The following is a 15,440-nucleotide window of genomic DNA, read 5'->3' as shown; positions in this document are numbered from 1 at the left end:
AGATGAATAATCTGCCCCCACTGAAGTTCTGGCCGGACTGCCCAGCATCCCACTTGGGCAGGCACATGTCCACTGTGCACCCCGGAGGCCTCCTGCTTTTGGTGACGACAGCACACATCTGTGACACCACCTGCCCACTGCCAAGCACAGAGCAGCAACACCATCCGACCAGTCCCTAACTCCTGTGCGGCAGGACCCTGGGTTGTTCCTCACTGGCATCCACATCTGGGGCGCACAGTGGTGTTGCTGGGAGTGTGGGAAAGAAAAGCCGCTGAGAGAAAGCTGAGGAAAGCCAGGGCTGGGGAAGGAGAGGGTCTCGCAGACCCTACCCCTGCAGAGTTTCTCCAGCTTTGCTATCGATAGATTTCCATCCGCGAGCTGATCTGACACAGCGCTCTGCTCCCAAGCAGCAAGCAAATCAAGACTGGTATCTGAAGAAACTGACAAATCTGCACAGAAAACGGTGTTAGCTGAGAGCAGACAAGGTTCATGGGCACGCAGGGCAGGCAGGCCACAGGAGCTGGCCATGGAAAGAACTACCCAGGAGTCCTTTCTGCCCAGCGCTGAAGGATGAGGACACACAAGCTGACCATGGGAGACCCAGCACTGGGTAGAGAGCTGGGGGCCTTGCCGGCGCCGTGGCTCACTAGGCTAATCCTCCGCCTTGCGGCGCCGGCACACCGGGTTCTAGTCCCGGTCGGGGCGCCGGATTCTGTCCCGGTTGCCCCTCTTCCAGGCCAGCCCTCTGCTGTGGCCAGGGAGTGCAGTGGAGGATGGCCCAGGTGCCTGGGCCCTGCACCCCATGGGAGACCAGGAAAAGCTCCTGACTCCTGCCATCGGATCAGCGCGGTGCGCCAGCCACGGCGGCTATTGGAGGGTGAACCAACGGCAAAAGGAAGACCTTTCTCTCTGTCTCTCTCTCTTTCACTGTCCACTCTGCCTGTCAAAAATAAAAAAAATAAAAAAAAAAAAATAAAAAAAAAAGAGAGCTGGGGGCCAATGCCCAGCTGACATCTTTTCCTCCTCAAGAACAGAACCAGGCCGTGTCCTGGCTGCCCTGTCCAGCGCCTCATGTCCACATACACACCCTGCCCCCATCACTCTGTTCTGCTCAGTCTAATCTCTACCCTGCCTGCCACACCACACCACCTGGGACCCATCAGCAGCTGGATCAGCAGCAGGCAGGCGACCCTCTGCTCGAGACAAGAGGGTCAGGCACCCACAGTCTGGATCCAGATGAGCAGGTCTCACCCTTCTAATCACAGGCTCCTTTCTACCATCAAAGATTCAAGACCCACTCCATGGCAACCACGGTGTCAAATGTCACTATCACCCCACCCTTTTATGTCATGGCCAAGCTGACAGACACTGGCCACCTGCCCACAGTCACGGGGCCAGGGAACAACAGCAGAGACCCAGACACCGGTTTGCCGTGTGGAGTCGCTGCCCACTCTGCTGTACTCACCAAAGGGAAAAGGAAAAAGCCAGTAAGCATCTGACAATGTTTCTAAATGTTTAATACTTTGTAAATCACAAGAGCTCTATGGGCTTGAGCAAAAGCAACCTGGGGATCCTGTCTGTGGACATGTTACTTGGTGACAACCAAAGCTGGGCAACCAGAGAGCACACACCCACTGCCGGAGTCCAAGGCCACAGCATGGAAACCATGCAAGGCACGTGCCTGCTTTAACTTCCTCCAGGGGTGGCTCTGAAATCCAAACTCCTGGGTACCCCCGGCGCTAAGCTTCAGTCTGGCTGCAGAGCAGGCAGAGCCGCACACTCCCACCTGCAGCAGGGCCTGAGCCAGCTTCCACCCGATCAGACCCAGCCCCGACCTGCGGTGTCTGCTGAGAAGGGGCTGGATGCTACAGGCCCCTGACAGACAACGGCACGGGAGCAGCAGCAGCAGCAGGAAGACAGGGGTGGGCGTTCAGTGCCCCTGGGCCCTCGGCACCCTCAGGATGGGAAGGGGGCCTGTCTCCTGCACAAACACACCCACTGGGAGCCTCCACTCCCTTTTCCCAAACAGGGAGCAGCCAGACTGCAAGTGACAGGCCACTGAGCTCCCCAGAAGGGGCCCAGGTCACGCAGCTCTTAACCAGAGCTCAGTCACGGTCCCAGTCTGCTGGTGCCAGGGCTCAGGGAGCAGGGCAAAGGCCACAAACAAGCACATGGATCAACTTCATCTTCCGACTCTCGTTCCATCAAGAAATAAAATATCATTGCAATCATACAGCAACACTCCCCCAAAGCAGTTTTAAAGTAATGCCTGGGTGCTGGCGCTGTGGCATACTGGTAAAGTTGCCGCCTACAGTGCTGGCATCCCATATGGGTGGCTGCTCCACTTCCGATTCAGCTCTCTGCTGTGGCCTGGGAAATCAGTAGAAGATGGCCCAAGTGCTTGGACCCCTGCACCCACATGGGAGACCCAGAGGAAGCTCCTGGCTCCTGGCTTCGGATCGGTGCAGCTCTGGCCATTGCAGCCATCTGAGGAGTGAACCAGAGATTAGTAGACCCCTCCTTTCCTCCCTCCCTCCCTCTCTCTCTCTGCCTCTCTGTAACTTTTCCTTTCAAATAAATCAATCAATCTGAAAAATAAAGTAAGCCCACTGCTTGTCAGTCCCCACCAGTCATCTGATCAGCAGGAGGCGCCAGCGAGTGACACCAGGCAGGGGACAAATCTCCCACATGGACTGGGCTTAGACTGGGTTTCAGGGCAGCTCCAAACAGTGACAAAATGATGCTGAGGGCCAGGGTAGAAGCAGAGACTTTCTGGGGAGTTCTGAGCCCCCTCATTCTGGGCAGACATGGCGCCTCCAGCGCAGTCTTCCCACAGCCCAGCCAACAGCAGTGGCCCCGGCAGGTCTGCCCTGGTTAGGCCATGGCAGCCTCCTGCTGACACTGTGGGGAGGTGAGTGAGGCCCTGCAGGCTGCTCTGTCGCCGTGGCCTCCCTCTCCAGCCTGCAGCTCACCCCATGCCCTGTCCAAGCTCCCCTCCACCAGCCTCCCAGTCCTCTTCACTGTAGGGGTGAACACAGCTCTGACTCTGGTCTCAACACCAGCAGCTTCTTCCCCTGCTCTCCTGGGTCTGGGCCAGGATCCCAACCACAAGCCCTTGCCCCTGCTGCCCCCAGCACTTTCCCCACAGCATTCACGCTGTGGCCCAACACCAGAGCCTCACCTCTGCCCACAGCCAGATCCGAGCCATCCGCAAGTCTGAATGCAGGGCCTTCCCAGGATCCTGCCTGTCCCAGCCCCATTCCATGTCACATGCAAGCATGGGGCATGTCCAGCTCTGAATGGGTTGACATGTGCCACACCGGCTGCCTCCTCAAATCCAGAGTTTGGATTAACTCTCAGCCACAAGGACAGCCAACACCAGCTGGGCTACAGCACCCCCTGGCCAGTCACAGGGTCCTAGACTGAGGGGTGACCTTTGAGGGCAGCTGGGTCCAGGGCCAGGGCTATTAGAAGGGCCCCTCAGTGTCGCCACAGTGCACTGCGGATGCAAGGCCAGGGCTCCTGACAGAAGAGTGGCAGGACCCAGCCCTCCCCTCAGCTCTGTACCAGGCCTCCCAGGGGTTGGGGGAGGATGAGGCTCCCGGAACTAGAGCTTCCCTCTGGAAGCTGCGTGTGTTCTGCCGGGAGTGGGGGTGGAAGACACGGTTTTCTTGCTGATGATCGGCTGAAAACCGAGGCCCTGCTCCAGTGCTTTTTGGAGTTCCATGGTTGCTACAGAAGACGCAACTAGTTTTGATAAAATCAGATAAACCCCCAAGGCAAATTAAGTCCTGTGTTCAATTTGTAGTAAAGCTCTCTCTAAAAGCACGGTGGTAACTCATGGGGAGAGTTACACTGGCCCTGGTCTAAGAAGCTGCAGGCGGCTTCAGGTCAGTCTGCTGAGCGGCAGCCTCTGGCTGTGCCCTGGTTCTCAGGCCCTCTGAGCACTTCTCCCTGCACAGCACCGCTGCCCTGCGGGATACGGGGCGCAGGTTTGGTAGATCGCTTCACTGTTCTTCAGACCTCGTGGGTGAGGCCGTGCTGTGCAGGCAACACTGCAGGGCTCCGGAACTGTCGCTCACAGCCTACGCCACCACCCCCTTAACAACCGTCAGCCCTGAACAAGCGAGTCTACTGCCTCAAGTGCTGGTCTCCTCATCTGTGAAATGGAGACAATGCTGCCTCATGATGCCCCACTTCACCCTCACAATCACACCCACACTCACAGCCTCTCTCACTCACACATGTGCTCCTGGACAACAGAAGCCGCCCCATTAGCATCAGCACAGCCGTCACCTCATGGCTCTGCACAGACCATGGCTTCAAGAGTTTTCATCAAGGAAACTGAGTGGCATCCCAAGACAATGTACGTATGTGCAGCCCAGGACGCTGGACCAAACAGCAAGCAACACAAGTCGCAGCCAAGTAAAAAAGATCTTATCTCCTAGCAGCCCAGCTCAATGGTCTGAGCACAACCAAGAAGCTACAGCAGACGCGTCTGGGCTTCTGCCATCCATGAGGCCTCGGACAAGCAGCTCTGCCTCCGGCACTGCAGCGGTCTCTTCTGCAGAGGACTGAACGCAGGAGCGGGGCAAACGCATCACCCTCCCCAGGCTCACATCGATGGGGGAGCTGCAGTGACCTCAGCCCGGCCCCTCCTCTGCCCTCTCCCTCCCAACCTCAGCCCCAAATCGTCCGTGACTGCCGGGCACCACCTGCTCTGCTGCTTCCTGACTTCAGCAACACGCACGCTTTATGGCACTGTCGCCGCTCTCCTCCCACACCGCGGCATTCACTCAGCAAGGATGTGGCATACCTGCAGCCCACAGCCTTCCAGCCACGAGCCGAGACACAGTCGGTGCACTGTGCAGGAGAGGGAGCAGGCCCTGTGTCCTCGGTTCTGCTTGTAAGCCTACAGCACCAAGGTTTATGCCGTCTCCCTCAGGGTGGCAAACATACCTCAGAATTTCCAACTGGCCCTCTTCCACGTACCTACAGGTGTACCATGGCGCAGCTGACTGTCTTACAGGGTCCCTGGCCTGGCAGGGCCTGTCACTCTGACAGCCCGGCCGGGCACTTTCCCTCTGTCACCCTGAGCGAGCCTAAGGCCAGGAACCTGTCCAAGGCCAAGCCACCCGGGGACCCTGAGGTTCTCACACCTCCTTGCTGACACTAAAGCCAGCTTCCTTCAGGCCCTCACACCTGAACGCGGCACATGCTCAATCAGTGTGTGCCAAGTGAATCGGTGATGCATCCGACATGGAAAATCCCCGTGCAGAAGACACGGAAGCAGGCAGAGGAGGAAAACCAGCCCCCTCCCCCCAGGGTGCCAGCCCCACACAGCTGAGCTAAGGGAAACCTGTGACTGCACCTGGGCCACTGCCTGCCCACCCACAGCTGCACCTTCCAACCTCGTCCTCCCCACCATGTACCCACAGAGGGGGAGACACAACTTGGACAGCAAAGACAGAAATGTTGTTCTGAGGTCACAGCTGTGCCTGCCCCCACATCCAGAAAGGACGAGCTGGGGGACAAGGTCTGCCATGCGGGAGGGGAGCCAGAAGCGGTGGAGCCCCAGCACGGGCGCCAGCAGGCCTCCCCTCCACCAGACTCCGCCCGCAGTCCTCAATGACAAGCTCTCAGGCGCCTGCCTCCGCCCAGGCTCTCCTTGCTCCTCTCTCCCCCCACGCCCACCCAGGGCAGCCCAGGAGAAGTGTCAGAGCCACCACACGGGCACCACAGAAATTGTGTGGCTGGGCCCCGGTCTGCACCCACATGGTCCCTCCATTCTCAGATCTGTACAGAGCAGCTCCCGCAGGAAAATCGCTTTCCTCGACCTTCAGCTGCGAGGGAAATTGCGTATTAGGGCAGCCTCCTTACAGAAAACCCTCTAAAAATACCTATCAATGTATATTTAGCTCCAGATAGCATCCTCCTACCAACAAGCTTCTAGCTATACCACTCCACTCGCTGCGGCAGCTCCAGCCCTCCACAGCCCCAAATGCTCGCAATAGTGGGAACTGGGCCAGGCTGCAGCCAGGAGCCCAACACTCAACTTGGGTCTCCTGTGTGAGTGGCAGGGACCCACTTGCTGCTGCTCAGGGTACACATTAACAGGAAGGTGGAGGCAGAAGCAAAGCTGGACTCGAGCCCTAGAACCCTGAGGAGGGGTGCAGTGTCTTAACCGAAGCCCTACCCACTGCTCCAGACCCCCACCCTCCTTTTCTCGTCCCTGTTCCCTGTCCCTTGGTCTCCCCGTCTCTGGCGAGAACTGTCTCCCATACGTGCAGAAGATTCCTTTCCTTTTCCATGCCTTCCTGGAGAGTTATTTCGGCCCAGAAGGCAGACGGTCGACTTGCGGAGGAGCACAGCCAAGTCAGAAGCAAACACTGCACCCCTGCTCCAAGCTGGCAGCGGCTCCAACCCCCTCTGGCCAAGGCACGGACTCCTCAGCACAGCAGGTCTGGCCCTGCAGATACCAGGCTCCCCCTGCTCCACTCACCGCGGCCACAGAAGCATCTTACCGTCAGTCTGTCTCTGCCTCTCCACACCACCCACCTCCCAGCTTTCACACACAGCGTTCTTTTTCCCAGCAATGGTCTTCTCCTTCCAGGTCCAGCTAAGTCCTAGGCTTCTAATCTTTACCTCCCATTTAAGTGGTGCTTCCTTCAAGAAGTGAACCCCAAAGCGAGATAAGTCACTGTTACTCAGGGTGCTCCCGGCACATGGCCTCACTGCCCCATCCCCTAAACCTGGCACAGTGCCTGGCACCCTGCTGGCCCCAGCAGTATCTCAGATGACTGCCTGGGCCTGAGTGACCTCCTTGGAAGAGGAGAGAGGAGGAGCCCAGTCCAGGTACACCTGCCCACACTCAGGTCTTCCCAGGCACTCTGCCCTAGGGAAACAGCCAGAGGCAGGCATGTCCTGAGCTTCTGGTGGGAAAGCAGACGGCTACATGACCATTCCAGAGCAGCTCCTGAAAACAAAGACGTCCACCCTCCACACCATCAGGTTGACCCTGGAAACACACCAGGGAGCAGGAGGAAACCCTAACCCCCCACTGCAGCTCAGGACAGCGGTGCCACCACTGATCTGCTTAGGCGGCATGGCCCGAGAAGGCCCAAGTACAGGAGAGAGGCCTGCGTCCGGATTCTGGCTCAGCAGTCACCCCTCGGACCCACATGGATGTGTTCTAAGATGCCTAGCGGATGCCTGAAACTCCACTGTGTCTCTATGCAGTGTTTCCTATACACACAACCTATGACAAAACTTAATTAACAAATGTAGATTAGCAACATCACGCAGTAGAACGGAACAGTTGACAACATGTTTCTCATGAAAGTCGTGACCGTGGCATCTCTCTCGGTTCCTGCAACATGCGTGTTTTCTTGTTTGCTCAGGAGCTTCTGCCCTCTCCCCCACAGAAGCCCTCTGCGGCCTCCCTCTGCCACACCCGCCAGCACTGCTGCTGTAGAAAGACGGTGACCGGGACACAGCACCTCGGGGACTCAGAGGGCAGTGTCCCAGCACAGGCGTGCTCCTGGCCTTACACAGCACTGTATGCTTCACAACATCTCTGCTATCTGCAGCAGAGCTTACGACCGTGCCACGGGAATGGTTGTCTTGCTGAGTTCAGGGAATAACGACCCGGAAAGAACTACATGCTCAGTACGGACTCGATTTTTTAAAATATTTTCAATCTGTGGTTGGTTGAATCGTGGTTGACGGGCCCACGGGTACAGAGGACTGGCTGTACTGCAGCCTGTTCAGATGCCTGGGGAAATGTGACATCCAAAAGACACACGCTTCAGCGTCTCTAATGACTACTGATCACAGCAAAAAAACAGAAAGCAATCTGAGTGCCAATAGTTGTGAAAATGAGAAGCAAGCTGTGTACATCTATTTAACAACTGCTGATCAGTCATTAGATTTTCACCAAACATGGAATAACACACAGAATGCTCGTGCTACACTGAGAAAAGGCAGCACGCTGCAAGCCTTCAAAGATAACTCACTTATGACTGGGGCTGGGAGAAAAGACCATAAAATGATGGGGAATTTTTCCCGGTCTATGAACTTTTCTTTCTTCATTTGACCCCTAAGAAGCGAGTGGGACCAAGGGCTCCTGCAGCCTTCACATGGGACACACACATCCAGAGTGCCAACATGCCAAAGGTCAATGACAGGGACCCTGGCCTGAGCCAGCACCCACGGTGGGTACAGAGTTCCTGCCTTGGCTCTGAGGCCCACAACACCTCCTGTGCACCTGAGGGGGAGAGGGGCTACCAGAACACACACATGCTCAGACCTCCGAGGCATACGGAGCTGCGTTTTCTAAGTGCACCATGTATAACTGCACCTTCATACACTAATTGATACTTAAAATGCACAAGAATATTCTCTTAGAAAAATGACCTACAAAGGGTCCTATACAGAGGCAACGCCTGAGGGGCTGGCTATGCACACATCATGTCCATGGGTGTTCAGTCACAGCTGGTGAGGTTAGAGATGGGCACTGCACCTACTCCACTAGGGTAGGAAATGAACAGGGGCAAGTGTCCCCAGACTCTCTTCTCCCCTCTCCATTGGTTACAGCGGCAGCCACGTGCCCCCTCTGCGCCTTTCTTCACAAGTCTGCCAGGCAGTGCATGATGGATCTCCCACAGCCCCCCGATGGCACAGCCACCTGCTGCCCACAGGTACCCAGAGCTCCTTGACAGCCCAGGGCAGCAAACCCAGTGCACCCCCAAGGCCCAACAGAACTTGGGTAGCCCAATGTCCCCACACCACATCCACTTCTGAGAGGATGAACTATCAAATATTTCATTGAAAGCAATATTATCATACACAGGCACTTCAAAATAGTCAAGGAAAATGCATATTTGAAAAACTATGCATGGATTTTTAAAACAATTTATATTTGGGGCCAGTGTTGTGGCATAGGCTAAGCCTCCCCTGCAGCACCAGCATCCCACGTGGGCGCCAGTTCATGTCCCGGCTGCTCCTCTTCCAATCCAGGTCTCTGCTATGGGCTGAGAGAGCAGTGGAAGATGGCTCAAGTGCTTGGGCCCCTGCACCCATGTGGGAGACCTGTAGGAAGCTCCTGACTTCAGATCGCCCAGCTCCAGCCGTTGTGGCCATTTGGGGAGTGAACCAGTGGATGGAAGACCTTTCTTTCTGTCTCTCCCCTCTCTGTCTGTGACCCTACCTCTCAATTAAATAAGAATAAATAATAAATAAGAATCCTTTAAAAATTGTATACTTCTATAAATTTTATTTCATCTCTTTGAGAAGTAGAGGGATAATCACCCATCCACTAATCCACTCCCTAAATGCCCAAAACAAACCAGAGCTGAAGCAGGACAAACTTGGAACTGGAAACTCAAACTGATCTCCCACGTGGGTGCAGAACAGAAGCACTGGAGCCACTGCCCCTGCTTCCCAGGTGTGAGTAGGCAGGAAGCTGGACTCCAGAGCAGAGCTGGGCCTAGAGCCCAGGCACTCGGACACAGATGCAGGCCTCCCAGCACCGTCTCCAGCAGTGCATCCAGAGCGCGGCCCTGCGACCTGTTCTTGTACTCTACTTGTGCCACTGCGTCAGCCTTGTGTTAATTTCCAAGGATTATTTATCAGATGCCTTAATATGGCTCAATTTTACACTACCAGTCTGAAAATCATTAAAAAAGTCTGTGCTCAGGGTCTCAGCCACAAGTATCAGTTCAGAAAGGTGGTTGGGGTCTCCCCACAGATGTGCAGGTGGGGTCTCCTCCGTGGACGTGGTCAGGGTCTCCCCACAGAAGCTTGGTCAGGATCTCCCCCAGGGGTGCAGTCAGGATCTCCCTCAGGGGCATGGTCTGGGTCTCCCCACAGAAGCTTGGTCAGGATCTCCCTCAGGGCATGGTCAGGATCTCCCCTCAGGGGTGCGGTTGGGGTCTCCCCACAGGTGTGTGGTCGAGGTCTCACAGAGACGCAGTCAGGGATCTCCCCTCAGGGGTGCGGTTGGGGTCTCCCCACAGGTGTGTGGTCGAGGTCTCATAGAGACGCAGTCAGGGATCTCCCCTCAGGGGTGCAGTTGGGGTCTCCCACAGAAGCTTGGCCAGGGTTTCCCACAGGGATGTCATGGGGTCAACCTCCCCACGGCAAGGTGGCTGTAGTCTCCCACAGGAACCACACTGGTACAACTCGGGGTCTACAAGGCAGGGCGCCTCCCGGGCGGGGTCCACAGCTCTTTAGGTGAGGAGACTCCAGGTCAAGGTTGCGGCGTAGGCCTGAGGGCCCCACAGCCCACAAGTCTCATGGGAAAGTGCCACTCGCAGACCTAGCCAAGTCCGAGCCGGCTCCGGGGCCCTGCCTGAGGGGGGTCTCGAGTCCCAGCCCCAAGAACCTGGTCCTCGAACTTGTCCTGCCGTTCCTGCCTGCTCTCCTACCCCTGTGACCACCGGCGTATGCACAAAGGAAGGACTCACCCACTGAGGACCACGATGAAGTCCATGACGTTCCAGCCATTGCGGAGGTAGGAGCCCTTGTGGAAGATGAACCCCAGGGCCACGATCTTGATTCCAGCCTCAAAGCAGAAGATCCCAATGAAGTAGGGCTCTGTCTTCTCCTGCGGGCGAGAGCGATGCACGTGAGCAGGGCACGCTGGGCACGCTGGCCACCCTAGGCGCCAGTGCTGGGCAGCCTGCAAGCATCCAGACCCGAGGGTGTGCAGGAATGCACCAAGCAGGGGCACCCCAAGAAGCCAGCAGTGGGAACGGGAAGGGCTGTCAGGTTCCTGGTGGCTCTAGCTCTGTCCCAAAGGAGACCGCTTCCCCAGCCCCCACGTGCACCCCAGCTGGAACCTCGGGGGTTCTCACCCACAGGAGCCACCCACACACATCTGGATTTTAAGCCAAGGGTCTGCTATCTGTGACGAGCAAGTCTCCTCGTTAAGGAGAACCTGGGCACAGGCACCAGGAAGCTCATGCCACCAACGTGCAGGAGCTGAGTCTTCCTCTCATCGCCTCGCCCCTCTTCTTCCTCCCACCTGAGAGCCCCTCAGAACGGAGGATCGAGGCTGGCGGACCTCGTGCCTGACCTGCCCGGTTACACCTCCTGGCCTTACTCCTGTGACACCTCCTTTCCCTTGTGAATCCTAAGGGGTCTGTCGCTAAGGCGCCCCTGCCTCGGCGGCCAGGGAGGGTGGGTGATGAAGCAGAAGGCGCCTACCAGTCGGCGGGACATTGGGGTCTTGTCGTCCTCAGGCAGGTGCTGCTCCAGGGCCAAGACGATGCAGTTGGCGATGATGGTGGCCAGGATCATGTACTCGAACGGCGTGGAAGGAGGGTCAAGGAGCAGTCACTGGAGGGAGGCTTCACCCCCCACCCTGGTCCCACAGACAGCAGGCAGGCATGGCAGAGGCCCGGCCTCAGCAGGCCAGACCGTGCCATCTGGACCTGGCCCACAGACAACAGAGGCGTGCCAAGAGGAGGAAGTGTGCGGCCAGTACACAACTGCCAGGCCCACAACAGAAGTCCGTGATGGATCTGGGATCTCATCAGGGCTGACGACGAGGGGGAAGAAACGGTGAACGCTGCACAGTTGTCAGATGCTGGCCCGCAGCGATGCCTGTGGCAGGCCGGCTGGGAACCCTGCCCTGTGAGCCCCCAGTCTGTGGAAGCCATCCTGGGGCTGGAGGAGCCTGCTCTGCCCCCACCTTCCTTCTACGTCTGTCTCCAGGAAGGAGAGACACAGAGCATGAGTCTGAGTGCAGAGCATCAAAATTCTGGCTTTTTTCTGAACACAGGAGGGGGCTCTGTGCTTTTCTGAAATACAGCCACGACTCGCATGCCAGCGTCTGACTCCCAGGAAAGGCTTTGCTGCAGTCTCAAAGAGAGGTGGGCAGCCTGATAGAAGGGGGCAGGGAATCCCAGGCTGGAGTACAGGCACCCCTGCACGGCAGGCATAAACCTGCTCTGGCGCTGACCCGGGGGCCATGTGCTGACAGACGGGGGCAGACCCAGCAACACGGAGGGCAGGGCAGGGCCCCTCATCCTGTCTCTGCATGCAGTCAGGTGGGCTGTGAAGCACACGCAGCCCAGAACCCTCCCAGAACCCATGGAGGAAGCACAAGTCATTACACACCCTGATGCCACCACCCTGCCACACCCTGTCAGTGGCACTGAGTTATGGGGGCATTCTGCAGAACATGTGGTGGTACCGGCACCAGTGAGCAGCCCACCGGCTCCAAGGAGGCTGTAGGGGTGGGGACTAACTGCCCAAGCCAAGGGCAGCAATGCCCAGATCCCCGACCCCACCACACAGCTGAGAAACAACCCCCACCAGCAGGGGCAGGTCCTTTCCCACCCCCAACTCCCACAGCCCCTGCCTGCCCCAGGGACAGTACTGCCAGACCTGAGTCCACACCCAGCTGGCCCAAGACCTCCAGGGGTTCTCGCTGCATGTAAGGGCACTCAGGACTCCTGGGCATTCCTTCAAGTCTGCTGGGACACCAGCTCAGCCCAGGTATGCCAGATGCATGCCTGCCTTGCACACCTGCCTTGCACACCCACCTCCTTGGGACACGACCCCTCAGACCCCAGCCAGGGCCACAGATCATGCAGAGATCCTCCACCGTGGGCACTGAACAGATCTCTAACGACTGTAGAGCCCCAGGGCCACACCAGGCCTCAAGTTCCACAACCCTGAGTGGCCCAGGCTACCCTGGGCCTGGCACAGCTTACCCAGACACCCAGGTCCACTGGTAACAATGAAGGTGGGTCTGTAGACAAGGGGCCAAAAAATCCAGCCTTTGCCTGAAAACAAACTCACAGTTTATACCACATACCTGATGTACTCACGTAATAATATACACTGTGCATACCATATACACATACTACTGTACAGTGTGCACCCCCTACACACTACTGTACACAGTGAGCACCACACAGTACTGTACAGTGTGCACCACACATTCATCACAGTGAGCACCACACACTACTGTACACAGTGAGCACCACACACACTACTGTACACACTGGGCACCACACACACTACTGTACAGTGTGTACCACACACTACTGTACACACTGAGCACCACACATACTGTACAGTGTGTACCACACAACTACTATATAGTGTCCTCCCTACACATACTGTAAAGTGTGTACCACACACTCTATAGTGTCCACTCCACACACACACATACTGTACAGTGTGCACCACAGTACTGTACATTTCGCACCACACACACTACTGAATGCAGTGTGCACCACACACTACTATATACAGTGTCCACCCCACACATACTGTACAGTGTATCCACACACTCTATATAGTGTCCACTACACACACACACTCTATGGTATACGGTGTATAACATACACTACTGCAAGTGTGGACTCACACACACACTCTATGGTATATGGTATATATTACACACTACTGCACACGGTCTGGACTCACACACACACACAAACACACAAATGAGTGGGAGTAGCACACAGCGCTTCCCAGACCTGCTTCCCACGATTTGTCCCTGGAGGTCAGAAGGCCCTGATAGAAGCCGGGTTGAGCTTCCAGTTCCCAGAGTGGAGCACGGGGCTGGGGACCTTGGCTGTGACTAGCTGTGTGCCTCATACACGTTTCCTCCATCCTTGTCCTCCACAAGGAGTGGTGCTGGCCCCACGGCTGGGAAAGCCCCGCTGGTGATGGAGGAGCCCAGCCCCGCCCTGGGGAGAGGCCAGGAGTGCGCTGGCCTCTGGGGATCCTGGGATGGTGACTGCTTCTGGAGCTGAGTCTTCCTCACCTGGAAATCTACACCCAGACTGCCAGGTGGGGCAGCTCTCAGGGGCTGAGTGCAGGAGCAGGGTCCGTGCCCTCCAGTTGCTCTCCTGACAGGACCTGTGTGGACCCCTGCGTGCCTAGCGGTCCCCACCCCTTGCTCCCCATCCACCTGTATTTTCCAGCCAGATAAACTCACGCTATAGCTCCAAGCTAGGACCCTGAATCTCAACTAGCCCAGAGTGACCACGTGCAGATACCTGAGGACTGCTGGGGACAGAGGCTGGACACCACTGCAGGACACTGAGCAAAAAGACAGCTCTTGGCCCCAGGTGCTGCTGAGCCCAGCTCCCCGGAACTAGCAGCTGGACAACTGGTTTTCCCCAAGGCCCTGTTGGCCAGACACTCAAAGGCCAGCCAGACTCCAGCTGCTGTCTGATGCATCAGGACCACTTGACAGCAGCAATCGTGGGGCTGAAATGCTGAAAACTGCTCAGCTGGATGCTGGCGTGAGGGAGGCAGAGCCTGTGGAAGATCCTGACATGGAAACTCATGAAGCAGGGAGAGTCCATACAACTGTGGCCAGAGGAGAGGGCAGGCAGGCACAGGACAACCATCAGGATGTGAGGGAAGAGGCACCCACTGGGGCCCGGGGCTGTGGTGCAATAGGCTAAGCCTCCACCTACAGTGCTGGCATCTCATATGGGTGCCGGTTTGTGTCCCAGCTGCTCCACTTCTGATCCAGCTCTCTGCTGTGGCCTGGGAAAGCAGTGGAAGATGGCTCAAGTGCTTGGGCCCTTGCACCCACGTGGGAGACCTGGATGAAGCTCCTGGCTACGGATTGGCTTGGCTCCAGCCATTGCAGCCATTTGGGGAGTGATCCAGTGGATGGGAAACCTTTCTCCCCATCTTTCCCTCTCTCTATAAAGCTGCCTCTCAAATAAATAAATTAAAATCTTTAAAAAAAAAAAAAAAGGCACCCACTGGGCCTGGCCCAGCTACCCAAAGCCCTCTTGCCTCCTGTTTCCCACACCCCTCCCTGAACACAGCACCAGGAAAAGCTTGGACATCTCGGTGGCTTGTGCCACGGCCTGCAGCGGCTCCACCTTTCTAAAGTCCGTCACGACCAGGAGGGAAGGTCAGCTGGTCCAAGAGGCTCTCCTTATGCCCCACAGACCTCTGTCTTGTGAGACTTTATTAGTTTTCCTACCTGTCTCCCCCAAGAAACTATCCATCAGAAGCAGGATCAGGGATTCCTCTGTGTGTCTGCCGCAGCTGCTTAGCCCAGCCCCTTAGTGAGTGGACGTGCCAGGAGCTCCTATAGGTGCCGCTCTGCAGACAAGGCCACAGCTGTCCCTTGGTGCTGGTCCACTCCCACCTCCCGCACCAGAATTCCAAGTCCAAAGTGACAGAAAGGCCCGGGCACAATGAGGGCCAGGCCAAGCTACTGCAGCCCACACGCCACCACACAAGTTCAAGGATGCTCCCAGTTCCCCAGCCTCAACTCCTCAATCCACGAACCCCTCCATGGCTGTCTGTGAACTCGGTGACTCCCTCCACTCCTGTGCTGACCCTCCCTGCAGAAGGACGCCTTTCTGGCAGCCAGAGCACTGTGTTTGCAGACCTTGGATGAACAGAGCTCTTGGAGCCGGGGCAAGGCCTCTGCCTGTTCTGTTCAC

At 56.9% G+C, this 15,440-nt stretch overlaps 1 protein-coding gene across 13 annotated transcripts in view; it reads right to left on the bottom strand.

The window, feature by feature from the left end:
- CACNA1E (calcium voltage-gated channel subunit alpha1 E) overlaps positions 1 to 15,440 on the bottom strand; it is a 366,950-nt gene that overhangs the window by 208,543 nt on the left and 142,967 nt on the right. For 12 of the 13 annotated variants that reach the window (XR_011381220.1, XM_070054903.1, XM_070054898.1 and 9 more), the window contains 2 exons: positions 11,209 to 11,315; positions 10,467 to 10,606 (listed from right to left, as the gene is read on the bottom strand). Coding sequence is in view for 12 of the 13 variants with exons in the window: in XM_070054903.1 (XP_069911004.1) it covers positions 10,467 to 10,606; positions 11,209 to 11,315 (247 nt within the window). In the remaining variant the exon portion in view is untranslated. 13 annotated transcript variants of the gene reach the window in all.

The sequence above is a fragment of the Oryctolagus cuniculus genome, chromosome 13 (genome assembly GCF_964237555.1).
Source record: "Oryctolagus cuniculus chromosome 13, mOryCun1.1, whole genome shotgun sequence".
Classification (NCBI taxonomy): Eukaryota; Metazoa; Chordata; class Mammalia; order Lagomorpha; family Leporidae; genus Oryctolagus; species Oryctolagus cuniculus.
The sequence above is the reverse complement of the archived record's forward strand: the minus strand, read 5'-3'. Positions and strand labels throughout refer to the sequence as shown.